The 16,236-nt window shown below is 48.1% G+C and overlaps 1 protein-coding gene across 3 annotated transcripts in view; it reads right to left on the bottom strand.

The window, feature by feature from the left end:
* Window positions 1-488: 488 nt before the first annotated feature.
* CRAMP1 (cramped chromatin regulator homolog 1) overlaps window positions 489-16,236 on the bottom strand; it is a 66,980-nt gene continuing 51,232 nt past the window's right edge. For all 3 annotated transcript variants that reach the window (XM_066576474.1, XM_066576476.1, XM_066576475.1), the window contains exons 16-21: window positions 12,072-12,256; window positions 11,924-11,980; window positions 11,615-11,840; window positions 10,219-10,377; window positions 7,787-7,932; window positions 489-6,532 (exon numbers count right to left, since the gene is read on the bottom strand). In XM_066576474.1, the coding sequence (XP_066432571.1) occupies window positions 6,365-6,532; window positions 7,787-7,932; window positions 10,219-10,377; window positions 11,615-11,840; window positions 11,924-11,980; window positions 12,072-12,256 (941 nt within the window). In that variant the 3' untranslated portion in view covers window positions 489-6,364. The remainder of the gene's footprint in view (window positions 6,533-7,786; window positions 7,933-10,218; window positions 10,378-11,614; window positions 11,841-11,923; window positions 11,981-12,071; window positions 12,257-16,236) is intronic.

Genomic DNA, 16,236 nt, shown 5'->3' with positions numbered 1-16,236 from the left:
AATCATTGTGCAGTGGTAGCCTTCATTCCATTGCCTTCAATGGGGCTGCAGCAGCGCCAGCCCAATTGAAAGCAATGGGATAGCATTGCGGACCTCTGCCACAGCTGTGACAGGGCATCGCAATGTACTCCCTATGTTTTCAATGGAGCTAGGGCTGCTGGCGCTGGCCCCATTGAAAACATTGGGCGATACCGCAAATTTTTCCTTGCGATGCAAGGTTACAGTGAAAACATCGCAAATGAGAATGAAACCATTGAAAATCATTGGTTTCATTATCATGCGTTTTCACTCACTCTCGCATCGCAAGGATAATGGATCGCCAGTGGATGTTCATCCTTACCTCTATAGGCATCTCATGACAGCGCGCCCAATAACAGCACATAAAAGACACCAAGTAGTCTAAGTATTTCAATATATTTATGCACAATAGGAAAACAATACCAGGTTTTACAAATTCAAATGTACCCCCCCCCCCAAAAAAACCCCCAGAAATCTGAACCCCCTTTTTTGCGCGCGAATTAACAGCAGCGTTAAATAGCAACCACTTTTATTAAATAGCCCTCCCCAAAAGAAAACAAGTCCTCATCACGGCAAAGGCGGGTAACGAGTGAATAACTTAAAATGTACAATATGGTACAAAAACCCCAAAACATCATTAAACCCGTTCTTGTCATTCAGAGGTTGAAGACGGTTGTGATACTTTATACATACACTATACAGATTAATCTTATATACTAGATTATATTACAAACGCGTTCCAACAGCTTTTAGCATTTATTGTCATTGTTACAAGCCTTCAGAAACCTTTTATCAGATCCCATTACACGTACAACCCAGAAGAAGCGCGGTCATATTATTATAGTGTACCTGAAACCTATACATGGTAGACGTCGCCATCCTGTGGCCGAATTAGTATTTGTGTATAGAGCTCAACCAGTTGTACAGGAGTTTAAAAAAAAAAATCATGGCTGCTTTCTTCAAAAAACAGCGCCACCCCTCGGTGACAGGTTGTGCGTAGTACTGCAGCTCAGCCACATGTCATTGAGCATATTGTAAACCTCATTATGGGGTGTGGTCTGGCTGTTAGGACACTCCAGGACGGGGAGGCCGTCACCAAGTGCTCTTGTTCTGGCCATTAGGGGGAGCTACATCTGCAGGATAACCCTCCTTAAGGGGGCGTTCACATGTAGCAGACTTGGTCCAGATGTTCCACAGTGGAAAATCCACATCAAATTCAGCCACAAAAACTGCATGAAATTCCCTAAACTGCGCAGCCCCTTTGAAGGGAACCTGTCACCTGGAAAATAGTTTTCCACCTGCCGCCATAGCGTTAAGCAGTGTGACACAAGCAGGACCTGGATGGAAGCATGAGCCCTCCCAGTCAGAGCATCACTGCGTATGCCCGGCCTCTCCTACCACTCGCTGCCTCCCCCATTGTCCTGACGTTAGTGCCAGTAGCTGCGAAATCTCCCATACTTTCCATGCGCCTCTCTGGCTGCATCTTCCCAGCACATGCATTGTGATAAGGTGTATACTCCTTGACTTCACCTGCGTATGTGCTGGAAGACGTAACCGGAGGGGCGCATGGAACGGAGGGGGGGGGGGGGGGGGGGGGGGGAAAGAGGTGGACGTGGGACGCGCCTTTGCATAATTGGCGCGTAGCCTTCAAAGTAAGATTTGCGGAAAATACAAAGATGCTTTTTTGTATACAATCACTCATATCCCACTTGTCTTGCACCCCTTAATGTTATGGTGGAGGATTGAAAGCGATTTTCCAGGTGACAGGTTTGCTTCATTGTAGTAAACCAGGTTCTCTTAAGAGGCGCTAACCGCTGGTCTACTAAGGGTTATCAATTCTAATTTCCTTCTCATCTGCAGCTCCCTGCGGCCGACCGTGTTTTACTCACTCCATCATTGTGATAGATGATGAGGCGCACTCAACGGCCAAAGATAGAGCAGACAGCACTTGAAAATCAGAGCTGGAAAGTGCCGTCCAGTGCCACGATCGAACGCATGTCTGAGAGCGTTATACCGCGGCGTTTGAAAAAACCATGTTAATTGCAGTAGAAAAAGTGCCTGTGTGAGGGAGGCCTAAAGCAATAGGAACGTAAAACAGGAGTATTTGTTATGTCATAGCACACTACATACTAACAGTCACATGTACGAGTTTCCACTGTCCGTATTTCTTACCTATACTCAAAGTGTCAGTTCATCTCCCACCATGGGGTTGTCAGGAGGCCCCTCTGCAGCCAGGTGGTAGATAAAGTGGCACTGTGTGTTTCTAGCGATCCAGTCATTTCGGTCTAGCAATTAGTGGGATTATAGTAGTCTGACTAGACATAAGTATTATATACTAGTAATGTGCTATCGCTGTAAGGGTTGTTCCTAGTCTGATGTCGGTGTCCCCTCCATCCAGCAGTATCATGTAAATGGCTGGTCAACCATCTGATGGGTTGTTCATCACCCAAACTCATCCGGGCTCTCCTCCCCTTAAACATACCCATCCTAATGCTGATCTGGCTTCTGTGCCTTGTCCTCCAGATGGACTGCGCACGCATCGTTCTGCGCTTGCAGCCTGCGGACTGCGCACACACGTGACGTCATTTCGGACCATGAACAGCCAAATGCATTGCGCCTGCAGCAGATCTACAAGTGCGGCACAGGCGCAGTCTATCTGCAATGGACGGCAGAGACGTCAATCAGCAAGTTTAGTGAAAGAAGGGGAAGAGAGTCTACGCAAGTTTAGGAGATGAAACACCCCTCGGACGGTTAACCAGCAACTGAGATACCGCGCAGGAAGCGTGGAGAAGATCTTCTGGATGGGAGGATCTGCGGTACAATATAAAGGTGCAGTCAGTTTCATCACTTTATCCAATACATTATTATAACAGGATTAGTTTATACGGCTAGAATCAGGGGATAGACTTCCTTTAAGAGAAGGTTGTGCTGCAGTTCCTTGCACATAGGGGGCGCTGCTATGCAGGGAATAACTACAGGTGCTCGCAGGACTAAAGGCCCTCTTAGACAGGATGACTGTACCAATGCTTTCACACAGGGTCGCTCATTGAATGGAGTTCGAGCGCGCTGGACATCCTTCTGGCCGCCTCCATTCAACAATGATCCTAACAATGATCATGAAACCGCTGGCTCTAACGAGCGATCTACACAATAATTGTGCCATGTAAAAGGGCCTCCAGACAGCGCTATGGCCCTTCAACCTCAGGATAAGTGGGAATCCTTGCAGTCAGACCCTACTGATTAGAAACGGACGACATATCCCAGCGATAGGTCGTTATCATCTGTCATGTGGATAATCCTTTATACAATATGTCCCGGCAGCTTTGTTGCAGAAGTCTCTGTGTCCATCCTCTTCATCTGAACAGGTTTGCAGAAATCCAGGCAGTGTCTCCAGAAATAACTTCATTGAGGTGGACGACACCGATTTATGCGGCAGATATTTCCACAACAAACCTGCTGCATGTGAACGTAACCTAAATGATTAGGTAACGGCAACTTTCCCCGGCAAAACCAGCCACTTGCCCGGAGGCCCAGAGAGCAGCAGCTCATATACTGAGAGGGTTCTCTACCTCCTTGCATCACTTTACTTGGGATCTCCTGCCCTATGGAGCGCTGAGGCACAAGTAGCACGCTAGGCGGTAACTTACAGGGGGATCATAAGTAACAACAAATCTGCTACATGGGAACGTAACCTAAATGATTAGATAACGGCAACTCTCCCCGGCAAAACCAGCCACTTGCCCGGAGGCCCAGAGAGCAGCAGCTCATATACTGAGAGGGTTCTCTACCTCCTCGCAGCGTCACTTTACTTGGGATCTCCTTCCCTATGGAACGCAGAGAAGAACAAGTAGCACGCTAGGCGGTAACTTACAGGGGGATCATAAGTAAAGTATCCCTATAGAGAGAAGTCTAGAGAGACATCTACTGGGTGTAATAGAACCAAACCTGGGAATAATAGCACTCGGGACACACGGAAGCCATCCATCAAGAGTGAGGGGAGAATTTTTGTGAATTTGACAAATGTGAAGAGTCCCAATAACACCAAGTGCTCTGGGAATATTGGTGAAATCTGAAGAAACAGGAAGTTTGGGAGTCCAACCTGGATGGGAACCAATCTGTCATCAACCAACAGAAGACACTGCTAGAGCTGTTGTTGTGGGGCCTATGGAGAATCTGCAAGGAACAAGCAGCGCCCTTCCGACTTCATGATAGTTATGGCCCTTTTATATGGAACGATTGTCATGAAAAAAAACCAAAAAAACTTGGATTGCGCAAAACTGAATGATAACGATAATTAGTTCGCTTATTATTTATCGCTCGTTTTATGCAGGCATAAAAATAATCGGTCAGTTGTTTGCCTTTTACATGTAACGACTTAGAATCGTTCAGTCATTCCCATTCTGTGGTACAGTCCCCTGAAAGACCAAAGATGGAGTTAACGAGTGCATGACGGAAAATGTGAACAATTATCTGTGCGTGTAAACTGGTGGCATCTTTAAAGCAAACGTCGATCATCGTTCATTGGTTACAATGATTTTGCAATCTGTGCCAAAGTCCCCTTAGGGCGGCTTTAGACGGACATATTTGTGTGTGCTGAGAACAGAGCCCATTGATTTCAGCGGGTTCGTACTCATTTCTTTTTTGTGTGCAAAAAATACTTTTCCGCACCAAAGGTCCCCATTGAGGTCTATGGGAGGTGTGCAAATGCGCACTTAATACGTGAGAAAATGTGCAGTTAATACGTGAACAAATGTGCAATACGCTGCGCAATTCTGTGAAAAAAGAACACATCTGGACATCATTCGGCTAAATAGCCATTTAAATCGGGGCGTGTTCGTCTAATGTCTGCAAATGAACATGCCGTGTGCGCAAAAAGTACAGTAAGGTGTGCAGAAATGTTTTTTTTCCTATGGATGACTTCAGCATGCCCTGAATAGTTTTACCACCCGGTTTGCTTCAGTTACACCCAGTATACGTCTCTCTACATATCTCAGACTAGGGATACTTTAAATATGATCGCCCTGTATCCACACATACGTCCTATTCTAATTAATAGGATCTAGCATAAGACTCCTTGGTGGCATACACAGCCGCCCAATGTAAGGTCAGGAGGGAGGTGGCGAGTAAGTGACACTAAGCCCCAAAATGTAACTGCAAGGAGGACTACTGAGAATCTAGAACATATCTAGAACGTGTGTCATGCCATCTCTACACTGACGGAAGAACATGTGTTGGACAACTGCAGACATGTGGACTCCTGGTGCAGAAGAACTACTTTTTAGGACATGGTAACCGGGATATAAACTTTTGACTGTACAATATAAAAGTGCCCATTAATTTAGAATAAATCTCAAGTATCTTCATTCTCACTGATTGTTAATAATGTGTTCACAGTTTGCAGGCAGCGGCAAGGAATGGGGACTATTCCAATTCCCACCGCAACGGCATATAGCAACCCTGCAGCTCTAACTATAACCACATGCATCCCAGCAAATCCCAAGACCAAAGATGGGAGACTTCCCCAAAAGAGCGAGGCGTCAGCTGATCTGTAACTACTCATTTTACAGATCGCACCCCGCAGGAACCATAAGGACTTAACGCTGAGCCAACTGAGATCAACTGGCATCTTAATGGATGCTTACGGTCCTCCACAGCGGGATGTTCCCAGCAAGCAATGCTGCCCTATAGTACATTATCTAACATGACCTAAACAACTTACAGGACGGCTCATTCTGGAGTTTTCTGCTTCCATATAAAACGAAGAACAGAAGGAATACAAAAAAACAAACAAACAGAACACAAAGAAATTGCATATTTTGCCCCAAGCCCATGGATGAAGTTGGATTCATTATGGCTTATTCTCTTCAGCAGAGTAATGCATTGTGTGGTTTAGCGATTAGCTGTACAATATGATTGTTCCAGAGTTAGCAGATGGAGGGCGCTCCATAAAAAGAAATCTTCCAGGGGGGATAACCTTTATGTACAAAGCGGCTGTAATATGCCATCACTGCAGGAGTTTGGTTACCGTCCATCCAGACTCTGGGAATCAGACGGTTTCAGAACTTACTGCATCTAGTCACTCGCTGTACATCCTGAACTGCCATCACAGATGACAAGAGAAAGCGGTCACACGCCGTGACGTCACCATCAGCTTTACATACTGCATTATAAAACAACGCTTTGTATCTTTACCCAATGCCCAGGACAGGTCCATAAACATCCATAAGGCTGGTGAAGCGGGTCTACACAGATTCCTATGAGCATTACAAGTAGTGTCGCTCACGCTGCCAGGGCTTAGAGTGTTGTGGCACCAGAGTTTTCAGTATGAGATGTAGTTAGAAGGACCTTAGGACAAGTCACGTATGGGCTGCCCGTTCCCGGGGCCTCCAGCTTCAAATGTAGGTTCCCTTCTTGCAGTGTCAGTGGCAGAAAGCTCTTGGGCCAAGTCGTTGAAGCGGGATATATAATCTATACTATTCTCATTCATCAGGCAAGCCAGCTGGGAGTCAACCACCTGAAAAAAAACATGTAAAAAAAATTAGTACAAAACAAAGTGTCCCTGGGGGTCCGGGTGAAGCAGGAAGCGGCAGGTTCTCACGCTCTTCCTTTCTGCACTTCTTTTTAAATATGGCTTCTAAAGATGATGTACAAGTGGATTTTGGGTTAATGAGTCTGTCTGTTTTTTAGCTACTGAGGATCTATACTCAGGTCATCAATAGTTGATTGGTGGCAGTCCACTGCTCAGGACCCCCGACAATCAGCCGTCATCCAATTCAGTACACATTGCAGCGGCACAAGTTACTAAGTCAGGCATAGCTGCCACTGAATGCAATACCGATCCGGGCTGCAGCAATGTGTATGAAACTGTCAGCTCCCAGCTTTGTACACACTGACAGTGGGCCGAATGACAGCTGATCACCAGAAGTCCAGAGCGGTGCACTACTGCTAATCAGCTATTAATGACCAATCCAAAAGATAGGTCATCAATAGTAAAAGACTCCAACCACCCCATTAAAGTGCCACTCTGTGGAAATGTTTTAATTCATTCATGATGTAGCTATCCCCCAGTATATATAAGTGAGCTAGTAATACCTTGATTAGTTATGCCGTTCTATCTGAAGCTCTCGGCCTCTTTTTCCTCAGTGCTTCCACAGAAGAGCGATGATCGCTCAGTGAATGGAGGCAGAGTGGCCAGAGATGCCTTCGGCTGCCCGCCTCCATCCACAGTAAAGGCCAATCGTTCCTTTTTATGCCTTATTGTACGAATCGAACAATAAGCAAAAGAATTATCCTCCATAATCGTGCCGGCATTTACACCGAAAGATCATCCGTCAGATTTCCGTGATCCAGTTAGAATTTGAACGGATGGTCGGTCCGTATACAAGGCCTTTACTTAGAAAAAGAGCGAGACAGACAGAGCAGGGCTCACTCACCGCTGCCGTAGGGCCCGAAGGACTTGGAGGCGCAGGCACTGCACGCCGCTAGCTCAGGACTGGTTTTACTATTTTTTTTTTTCAGTAAGAAATTTCTGGACTTTAGTTTTGCATTTCTTGTTGCCTTCTCACCTACGGCTTTCTTTTTCAATACAGACCTTTTCATGACTATTTTAATATTCTACCTAAATATTACTTGTCGTTTTGTATAAACGCCTAGGGAAAGTATAGATTAAAGAAAAACCCTTTCGTACCTTGTCTAACCATTCCATACTGTGTCTGCTTTTCACACATTGGCTCTGTAGCATATACAATACAGAATGTTATATACAAACCTCAACAACATCCGACAAGGAACGAGACACGAATGAATCTCTAGAGCTCCCATCCAGCAAGCTGGGACCCAGAAGAGATGTGCCACTGGAGTTCCCCACTGCTGCCGTTGCCATTTTCTTATTCTTCTCTGGAGAGATAAAGCTCGCTGTGGAGTAAAGCAGAAGAAGAATGACTGAAACAAAAGTAGCAAACAACTTCCCAACCTGACAAACTCCTTTTACTGAAGCTGGGAATGGTACTGGTGTATCTTGTTGACACCGGAAGCTAGGGGTGTGATACGTGTTAGCAGGAGTGAACGCTCCTGTCATGCCCCTAGATGCTGATTGGGAGACGAGATACAGCAGTAACGTCCAGTGGGCCGACCAGCACAATCTGTATGCCGACACAGTGAGAGCGCTGCGAGGCGGACAGGGACAATGAGCGGCTGTGATTCATCAGGCTAACGACGGCAGCGGTGCTTGGAGTGCTGGTTGAGCCGTCCAATGCCACCACTGCCAAAACCCCCTGTCAGCCTCCATGCCGGCCACAGCATCACTGCCGCTGTGCCATCAGGGCTGGAGTCCCCCGCTGCCGAATCTGCTGCAAGTCTCCATGGCAGCTGCAGCATCCCTGCCGCCATCCCATCAGCGCAATCCACTGCCACACCTGCTGTCAGCATCCATGCTGCCAGAGTATCCGGCATCCCTTGCCAATGCCACCTGTCTCCGGCTACATACACTTTCGTCAGTGCTGCCGTGGGCCATCGGGTGATACACAGCCAGGCCTGACCCACAGGCGCTACAGCCCCTGGCACCGCTGCTGGGATCATGGAAGCTGTGGAGACCAGGAGGATAACGGAGCCTGCAGCCGCCACCACTGCCGTGCCTCTGAGGATGGAGGCTGGTCACCGCAGAAAAGAGGTGTCTGCAGCAGAAAATCACCACCTTTGCTTGTGACATAGCCACTCCCTGCAACTCACTAGGTCTCCACCCACACTTGTAGTGGAGACAACATACACCAGTACTGCTGGGCATAATGGGCAACGATCTGGTACTTCTCGTTACAGTGTATCCAGTTGGATATGTTCACGATGGGACTACAACAACGTTGCCGAGCAACGATCTTGGGAATTGTAAGAAATTGATACATAAAAGGATATTGGAAAGTTGTAAAGCTTTTCCTAATCCAATGATTAAGGAGTTGCGGTTGTGCCAACATACAGAACCCCCTTCAGAATGAGAGTCCTGGGACAAACAGGTGATCGCCCCAGGTTTTGCTCTCAGCAAACAGCTGATTTTGCCTGGTTAGCCGGGCACTTCCCTGCAGTGGCTGCTGCCAGGGCAAATGAAGTATTACAGAACAGTCATGCATATGAATTACCGTCATGGAATTACAAGGACAGCATAAGGTCCACCAAAATGGGAGACGCACTTACAGAGTTGCTCTCCGTTAAAGGGGTTGTCCCGAGAAAGCAAGTGGGGGTAAGCACTTCTGTATGGCCATATTAATGCACTTTGTAATATACATCGTGCATTAAATATGAGCCATACAGAAGTTATTCACTTACCTGCTCCGTTGCTGGCGTCCCCGTCTCCATGGTGCCGTCTAATTTCAGCATCTAATCGCCCGATTAGACGCGCTTACGCAGAAGGGTCTTCTCCCTTCTCTTGGGTCTCGGCACAAGCGGAGTTCTGGCTCCGCCCCCTTCTACGCGTCATCGTGTAGCTCCGCCCCGTCACGTGTGCCGATTCCAGCCAATCAGGAGTCTGGAATCGGCAATGGACCGCACAGAGCCCACGGTGCACCATGGGAGAAGACCCGCGGTGCATCGTGGGTGAAGATCCCGGCGGCCATCTTGGTAAGGTAAGTAAGAAGTCGCCGCAGAGCGGGGATTCGGGTAAGTACTAAACCTTTTTTTTTTTTTAACCCATCCCTTGTGTTTGTCTCGCGCCGAACGGGGGGCCTATTGGAAAAAAAAAAAGCCGTTTCGGCGCGGGACAACCCCTTTAAGGGGATTAGAGAAAGGTCTCCAGTGGGGGACTCTGCTCCATCATGTTCATTGCCGGTACATGAATAAAGCTGAATTAAAGCGAACGATTATTGTTCAGAAAAACGTCCAAAGGAGCGAAACTGAATGATGAATCGTTCAGTTTAAACGCAGGCAATGACGAACGAGAATAGTGTGGTCTCGTTCACTGGTCGGGCAGTTCAAACACTTCTCATTTAGGGTTTAACACACGAATGTGAAACACTGAATGAGAAGTGAACAAGAACTGCATGATTCTTAATGAGAATCATGCAGTCTAAACAGGTTGCCAAAGCGGGAAAGAGCGGGCGATGACATCACCAATTCGTTCGCTCGAGCAAACGAGAATCGTCCTGTGTAAAATAGGCTTAAGATTTGCCTTCTTTGTACAACCCCTTTAAAGCTTCAAATAAACTCTGTACTTACAGAGTAAGCTACTGAGTGAAGAGTCGGAGGAGTCATTGGGATACCACTGAGGGTCATGACTAGGAGAGGCAATCCAATTCTGGTGAGGACTTGAAGAAGGGGAAGGAAGACTCTTGGAGTTTTCATTGAGTTTGGCTGGAGAAAGAGGAACTGCTTCTCCTGAAAAAGAATAAATTATATAGCAAACTGAGAAAACTACCAGATCACAAAAACACAACAAACTCCACAACAGAAAATCCACAAAGAAAAATCTAACTACATATTCAAAATCGGCAACAAAAAACAGAAAATTCTGCAAAAGTTGGTAACTCCGGCCATCTGCAAAAAAGTAACAAAAATTCTGCAGCTCAGACGTCATGCATGAAGGCAGCCTAATAGGTGCAGCAGGCTTCTGAAGTCGTAAATCTGAGACTGGCACCTATGCTCTATAGAAAAGGGTACCCCATGTGGCACATGTCTGGACCCCCTTGGTTCTGACTAGACGTTCACTACAACAGCTCCAATTCTTGCAAAAGCAGCATACAGAGTTCTTGTCAACTAATAAAAGGCTGCAAAACTAGATCCTGAAACAGGTCCCATATGCCACTCCAATTTTATTATCAGAGACATCCAAATAGAATACTCATTATTGCAAAAGCAATATGACCAATCTACACCATCCTACCAAAAGTAATTGGACACCTGAGCAAGAATCAAAAGTAGTATTTATTTCCATATGTTCGTACTTAATGGGGCTCCTTTGGCCCTAATGGCATTGCTTACTCTCTGTGGCATACTTTCTACTAACGTCTGATACACTGCAGTTGGTATTTCCCTCCATTCATCCTGCAAACATCTTGCGAGTTCTTTCAAAGAAGACAGACGCTGGTCATATTTCCTGACCGGACGTTACAGTTTGCCCAAGGATGTTCAGTAGAGTTCAGGTTGAGACTCTGTGCAGCCAGTCCAATTGTAGAACATCCATATCCTCAAACCAACGAGAGAAAAGCATTGGATTTGTTACAAGGTGTGTTGTCTTGTTGGAAGTATTGCTGTTGGCACAACATACTCAGGCAATAGGCATTCCCCAGACACCAGGTACAGCCATCTGATTTGAAGATGGAGTAGCGTGATTCATCACTTCTTAGAACGTTCTTCCATTGCTCAACTGTCCAATGACGACGCTCCTTGCACCATTGCAGATAGGCCAATGCCTTTTATTAGAGAATGGAGGGAAATACTAGCTGAAGTGTATCAAACGTTAGTAGGAAGTATGGCACAGAGAGAATCCAATATCATTAGGGCCAAAAGAGCCCCACTAAGTAGTAACATATGGAAATAAATACGACTTTTGATTCTTGCTCAGGTACCCAATTACTTTTGGTAGGACAGTGTATTCATTAGTCTGTAAACTTACCATACTGCCCAGAGCTTATGGCTATCTCAATGATGGAGTCACTGATGTGCGTTGCTGGCTCCTCGTGTGACAGAACGTCATCAGGAGGGCCAGGCAGGGATATGTCCAGAAGAGCAGACACATTTGGGGGAGAGAAGCAAGTGCTTGAACTACCAGGAGTGCAGCTGGTTGGGTCTGTGGGAAGAGCATTCTGAGAAATCGGAGGCATGGACAATATGGATGATGGCTAGAAGAGAAAACAGAGGTTACATGTAGTTGTATGGAAGGTTACCTAGACAAGGTGCACAAAGGAAGGGAGAAGAACTGTACCTGGAATGGCTGGGCTGCATCTTGCACAGAGGGTGTGGAAAGAGCAATGAAAGGAACCTAGAAGGCAGAATACAGTTGTATTAATAATTCAGTGTGACGGAGTGACTGTGACACCTACAAACAATAGCCAGAAATATGGAGAGCTCACCTCGGGACACATAGTCACAGCTGGCATGGGGTCACTGTTGGGTGTCTCTATGGTATGCTCCGATACAGTGCCAGTCAAACTATCTGATGGAAGGGAATCAATTCCCACCAAGCCATCTGTTTCCAGGACCGGCAATGAAGATCCTGGGATAATCCCTGCACTTTTAGCAGCCAAGTCAATAGCACCTACACAAAAACACAGGATTGTTAGGAAAGATGGCTAGACATCTCGAACAGAGATCCCTTTAGGACATTGTATGCTTCTGGTCAACACGCTTTTAGGGCATACTTAAAGAGGACCCATCATGGTCTCAAATGAACAGGGCTGTCCATATAAACTTGCAGCTGTTGAAGCTGTGGACTCCAGTGAAGGTTTTCTTTTGACTGTTCTCCCTCCACTGCCCTTCTCTCGCACCTACCTCCATTCATTTCGGGTCCAGCTTCTGTGAATCTGACAAGTTGCGGATCTCCTCCACTCACTGTCAATGGGTGATGTCAGTGGGCAGATGAAACCTGATCTCACAAACTGACATTTAGCGAAGGAGACCACCCACTTGACAGTCACAGCACTGGGACTTGAGGTCGGTGTGGGAGACAAGGAGGTGGGGGACTACAGGCAAAAGAAAAGCTGCATAACAGTCAGATTGTGTAACAGGATCTTGCATCTAAGGGCCCTTTTACATAGAATGATTATCACTGAATTGTGCAAATCTGAAAGATTGTTCAGTGTCCTAGCATCAACTAAATGATAAATGCCAATTTGTTTGATTATTGCCCATTGTTCAGCTTAAGCAGGCATAAAAATCAGATGACAATCGGCCTGTGTAAACAGGCAGTTGTTCATCTATGATAGACAGCCTGTTTACTGTGAATGGATGAAGGCGGGCCGGAACAATCCCCAGCCCACTCCCCCTCCATTCACTGAGCAAACAGTCCTGAGACAACGGTTGGGCACTTATGCGCCTGATAATCACCCCATGTAAAAGGATCCCACCTTCCTAACTCTGTTATACCAAAACTTTCAAACCCTTTAAAATCACATGTGTCAAACACAAGGGCCGGGTCGGCCCGCCACCTTGTTCGACGTGGCCAGCGAGCATGGCCAGCATAGCATGTGCCGGCGGCCGCTCACAACAACAGTGAATACCAGTTGGGGAGGGGGGGGGGGGGGGGGAGGGGGGGCGCAGCTCTCCTGCCGGTATGCAGTCAGCGGAGCAGATCCCAGGCACACACTGTAACATCAGTGTGCACCCGGGATGCTCCTCCCCCGTCCCCTGGTTCCGCGAGAGCAGAAGGGAGGAGGCATCCGGACGTCACAGTGTGCACCTGCAATCAGCGACAGTAACAGCGGCACTTCGACAATGAGTAGGGTGGGTAAGTATATGGATTTCAGGGGGCTCTATTACTACTTATACAGGGAACACTATTAGTAATAGTGTCCCCTATATCGACCCCAGTAGTAATAGCATTACTATTGGGGCTGCTGTGAGGGTCACTATTAATGCTGGGGCCGCTGCGGGGGTCACTATTAATGCTGGGGCCTCTGCAGGGGTCACTATTAATGCTGGGGCCTCTGCAGGGGTCACTATTAATGCTGGGGCCTCTGCAGGGGTCACTATTAATGCTGGGGCCTCTGCAGGGGTCACTATTAATGCTGGGGCCTCTGCAGGGGTCACTATTAATGCTGGGGCCTCTGCAGGGCTCACTATTAATGCTGGGGCCTCTGCAGGGCTCACTATTAATGCTGGGGCCTCTGCAGGGCTCACTATTAATGCTGGGGCCTCTGCAAGGGACACTATTAATGCTGGGGCCTCTGCAAGGGACACTATTAATGCTGGGGCCTCTGCGAGGGACACTATTAATGCTGGGGCCTCTGCGAGGGACACTATTACTCCTGAGGCCTCTGCGAGGGACACTATTACTCCTGAGGCCTCTGCGAGGGACACTATTACTCCTGAGGCCTCTGCGAGGGACACTATTACTCCTGAGGCCTCTGCGAGGGACACTATTACTCCTGAGGCCTCTGCGAGGGACACTATTACTCCTGAGGCCTCTGCGAGGGACACTATTACTCCTGAGGCCTCTGCGAGGGACACTATTACTCCTGAGGCCTCTGCGAGGGACACTATTACTCCTGAGGCCTCTGCGAGGGACACTATTACTCCTGAGGCCTCTGCGAGGGACACTATTACTCCTGAGGCCTCTGCGAGGGACACTATTACTCCTGAGGCCTCTGCGAGGGACACTATTACTCCTGAGGCCTCTGCGAGGGACACTATTACTCCTGAGGCCTCTGCGAGGGACACTATTACTCCTGAGGCCTCTGCGAGGGACACTATTACTCCTGAGGCCTCTGCGAGGGACACTATTACTCCTGAGGCCTCTGCGAGGGACACTATTACTCCTGAGGCCTCTGCGAGGGACACTATTACTCCTGAAATATAAAGAAATTGTCAGGGAGGCGCTTCAGGTGGCTAATAGGGAGAGTATATTAAAGTGTCCACATAATAAAAACGTAATAGATTGTAATAACGTGGAATAAAATAAAATAAGATAAAATGACTCACTCGGTGTATGGTGAAAACTCCTGTGGAGAGGAGTCTCACCACCACCTCCAAGTCCGAGTTGGCTTATCAGATCTCTATAGGATCTTTCCTATGGCGTCCAACAGGTTCCCTGGTCGCTGGAGTCCGCTGCAGGGCTTGTGTGTCCAATACTGGATTGGACCCACGATGTAGTAATAGGGTTTAAGGAAAATATTAAAAAAAAAAATAAATGCTCCTGCGCTGCCTCAAACAAACGACCGGTTTTTGACAATACTGATATTGTCTAAAAGGTTTATTTAGGTACATGATGTACTTGATAAAGTCGTTCTTAAGCGACGAAACGCGTTGTACCTAAATAAACCTTTTAGACAATATCAGTATTGTCAAAAACCGGTCGTTTGTTTGAGGCAGCGCAGGAGCATTTTTTTTTTTTAATATTTTTCTTAAACCCTATTACTATTACTCCTGAGGCCTCTGCGAGGGACACTATTACTCCTGAGGCCTCTGCGAGGGACACTATTACTCCTGAGGCCTCTGCGAGGGACACTATTACTCCTGAGGCCTCTGCGAGGGACACTATTACTCCTGAGGCCTCTGCGAGGGACACTTACTCCTGAGGCCTCTGCGAGGGACACTTACTCCTGAGGCCTCTGCGAGGGACACTATTACTCCTGAGGCCTCTGGGAGGGACACTATTACTCCTGAGGCCTCTGGGAGGGACACTATTACTCCTGAGGCCTCTGGGAGGGACACTATTACTCCTGAGGCCTCTGGGAGGGACACTATTACTCCTGAGGCCTCTGGGGGGGGGGACACTATTACTCCTGAGGCCTCTGGGGGGGGGGGACACTATTACTCCTGAGGCCTCTGGGGGGGGGGACACTATTACTCCTGAGGCCTCTGGGGGGGGGGACACTATTACTCCTGAGGCCTCTGGGGGGGGGGACACTATTACTCCTGAGGCCTCTGGGGGGGGGGACACTATTACTCCTGAGGCCTCTGGGGGGGACACTATTACTCCTGAGGCCTCTGGGGGGGACACTATTACTCCTGAGGCCTCTGGGGGGGACACTATTACTCCTGAGGCCTCTGGGGGGACACTATTACTCCTGAGGCCTCTGGGGGGGACACTATTACTCCTGAGGCCTCTGGGGGGGACACTATTACTCCTGAGGCCTCTGGGGGGGACACTATTACTCCTGAGGCCTCTGGGGGGGACACTTACTCCTGAGGCCTCTGGGGGGGACACTATTACTCCTGAGGCCTCTGGGGGGGACACTATTACTCCTGAGGCCTCTGGGGGGGACACTATTACTCCTGAGGCCTCTGGGGGGGACACTATTACTCCTGAGGCCTCTGGGGGGGACACTACTGGGGGGGGGGGCACTATTACTCCTGAGGCCTCTGGGGGGGGGGGGGACACACACTTATTTCTGAGGCCTCTGGGGGGGGGGGCAACATTATTACTGCTGAGGCCTTTGGGGGGGGGGGACACTTACTTCTGAGGCCTCTGGGGGGGGGGGCACTTACTTCTGAGGCCTCTGGGGGGGGGGCACTTACTTCTGAGGCCTCTGGGGGGGGGGACACTATTACTTCTGAGGCCTCTGGGGGGGGGGACAC

This window comes from Eleutherodactylus coqui, chromosome 8, assembly GCF_035609145.1.
Source record: "Eleutherodactylus coqui strain aEleCoq1 chromosome 8, aEleCoq1.hap1, whole genome shotgun sequence".
In the NCBI taxonomy this organism is placed as follows: Eukaryota; Metazoa; Chordata; class Amphibia; order Anura; family Eleutherodactylidae; genus Eleutherodactylus; species Eleutherodactylus coqui.
This window is presented reverse-complemented; position numbering and strand designations above follow the sequence as displayed.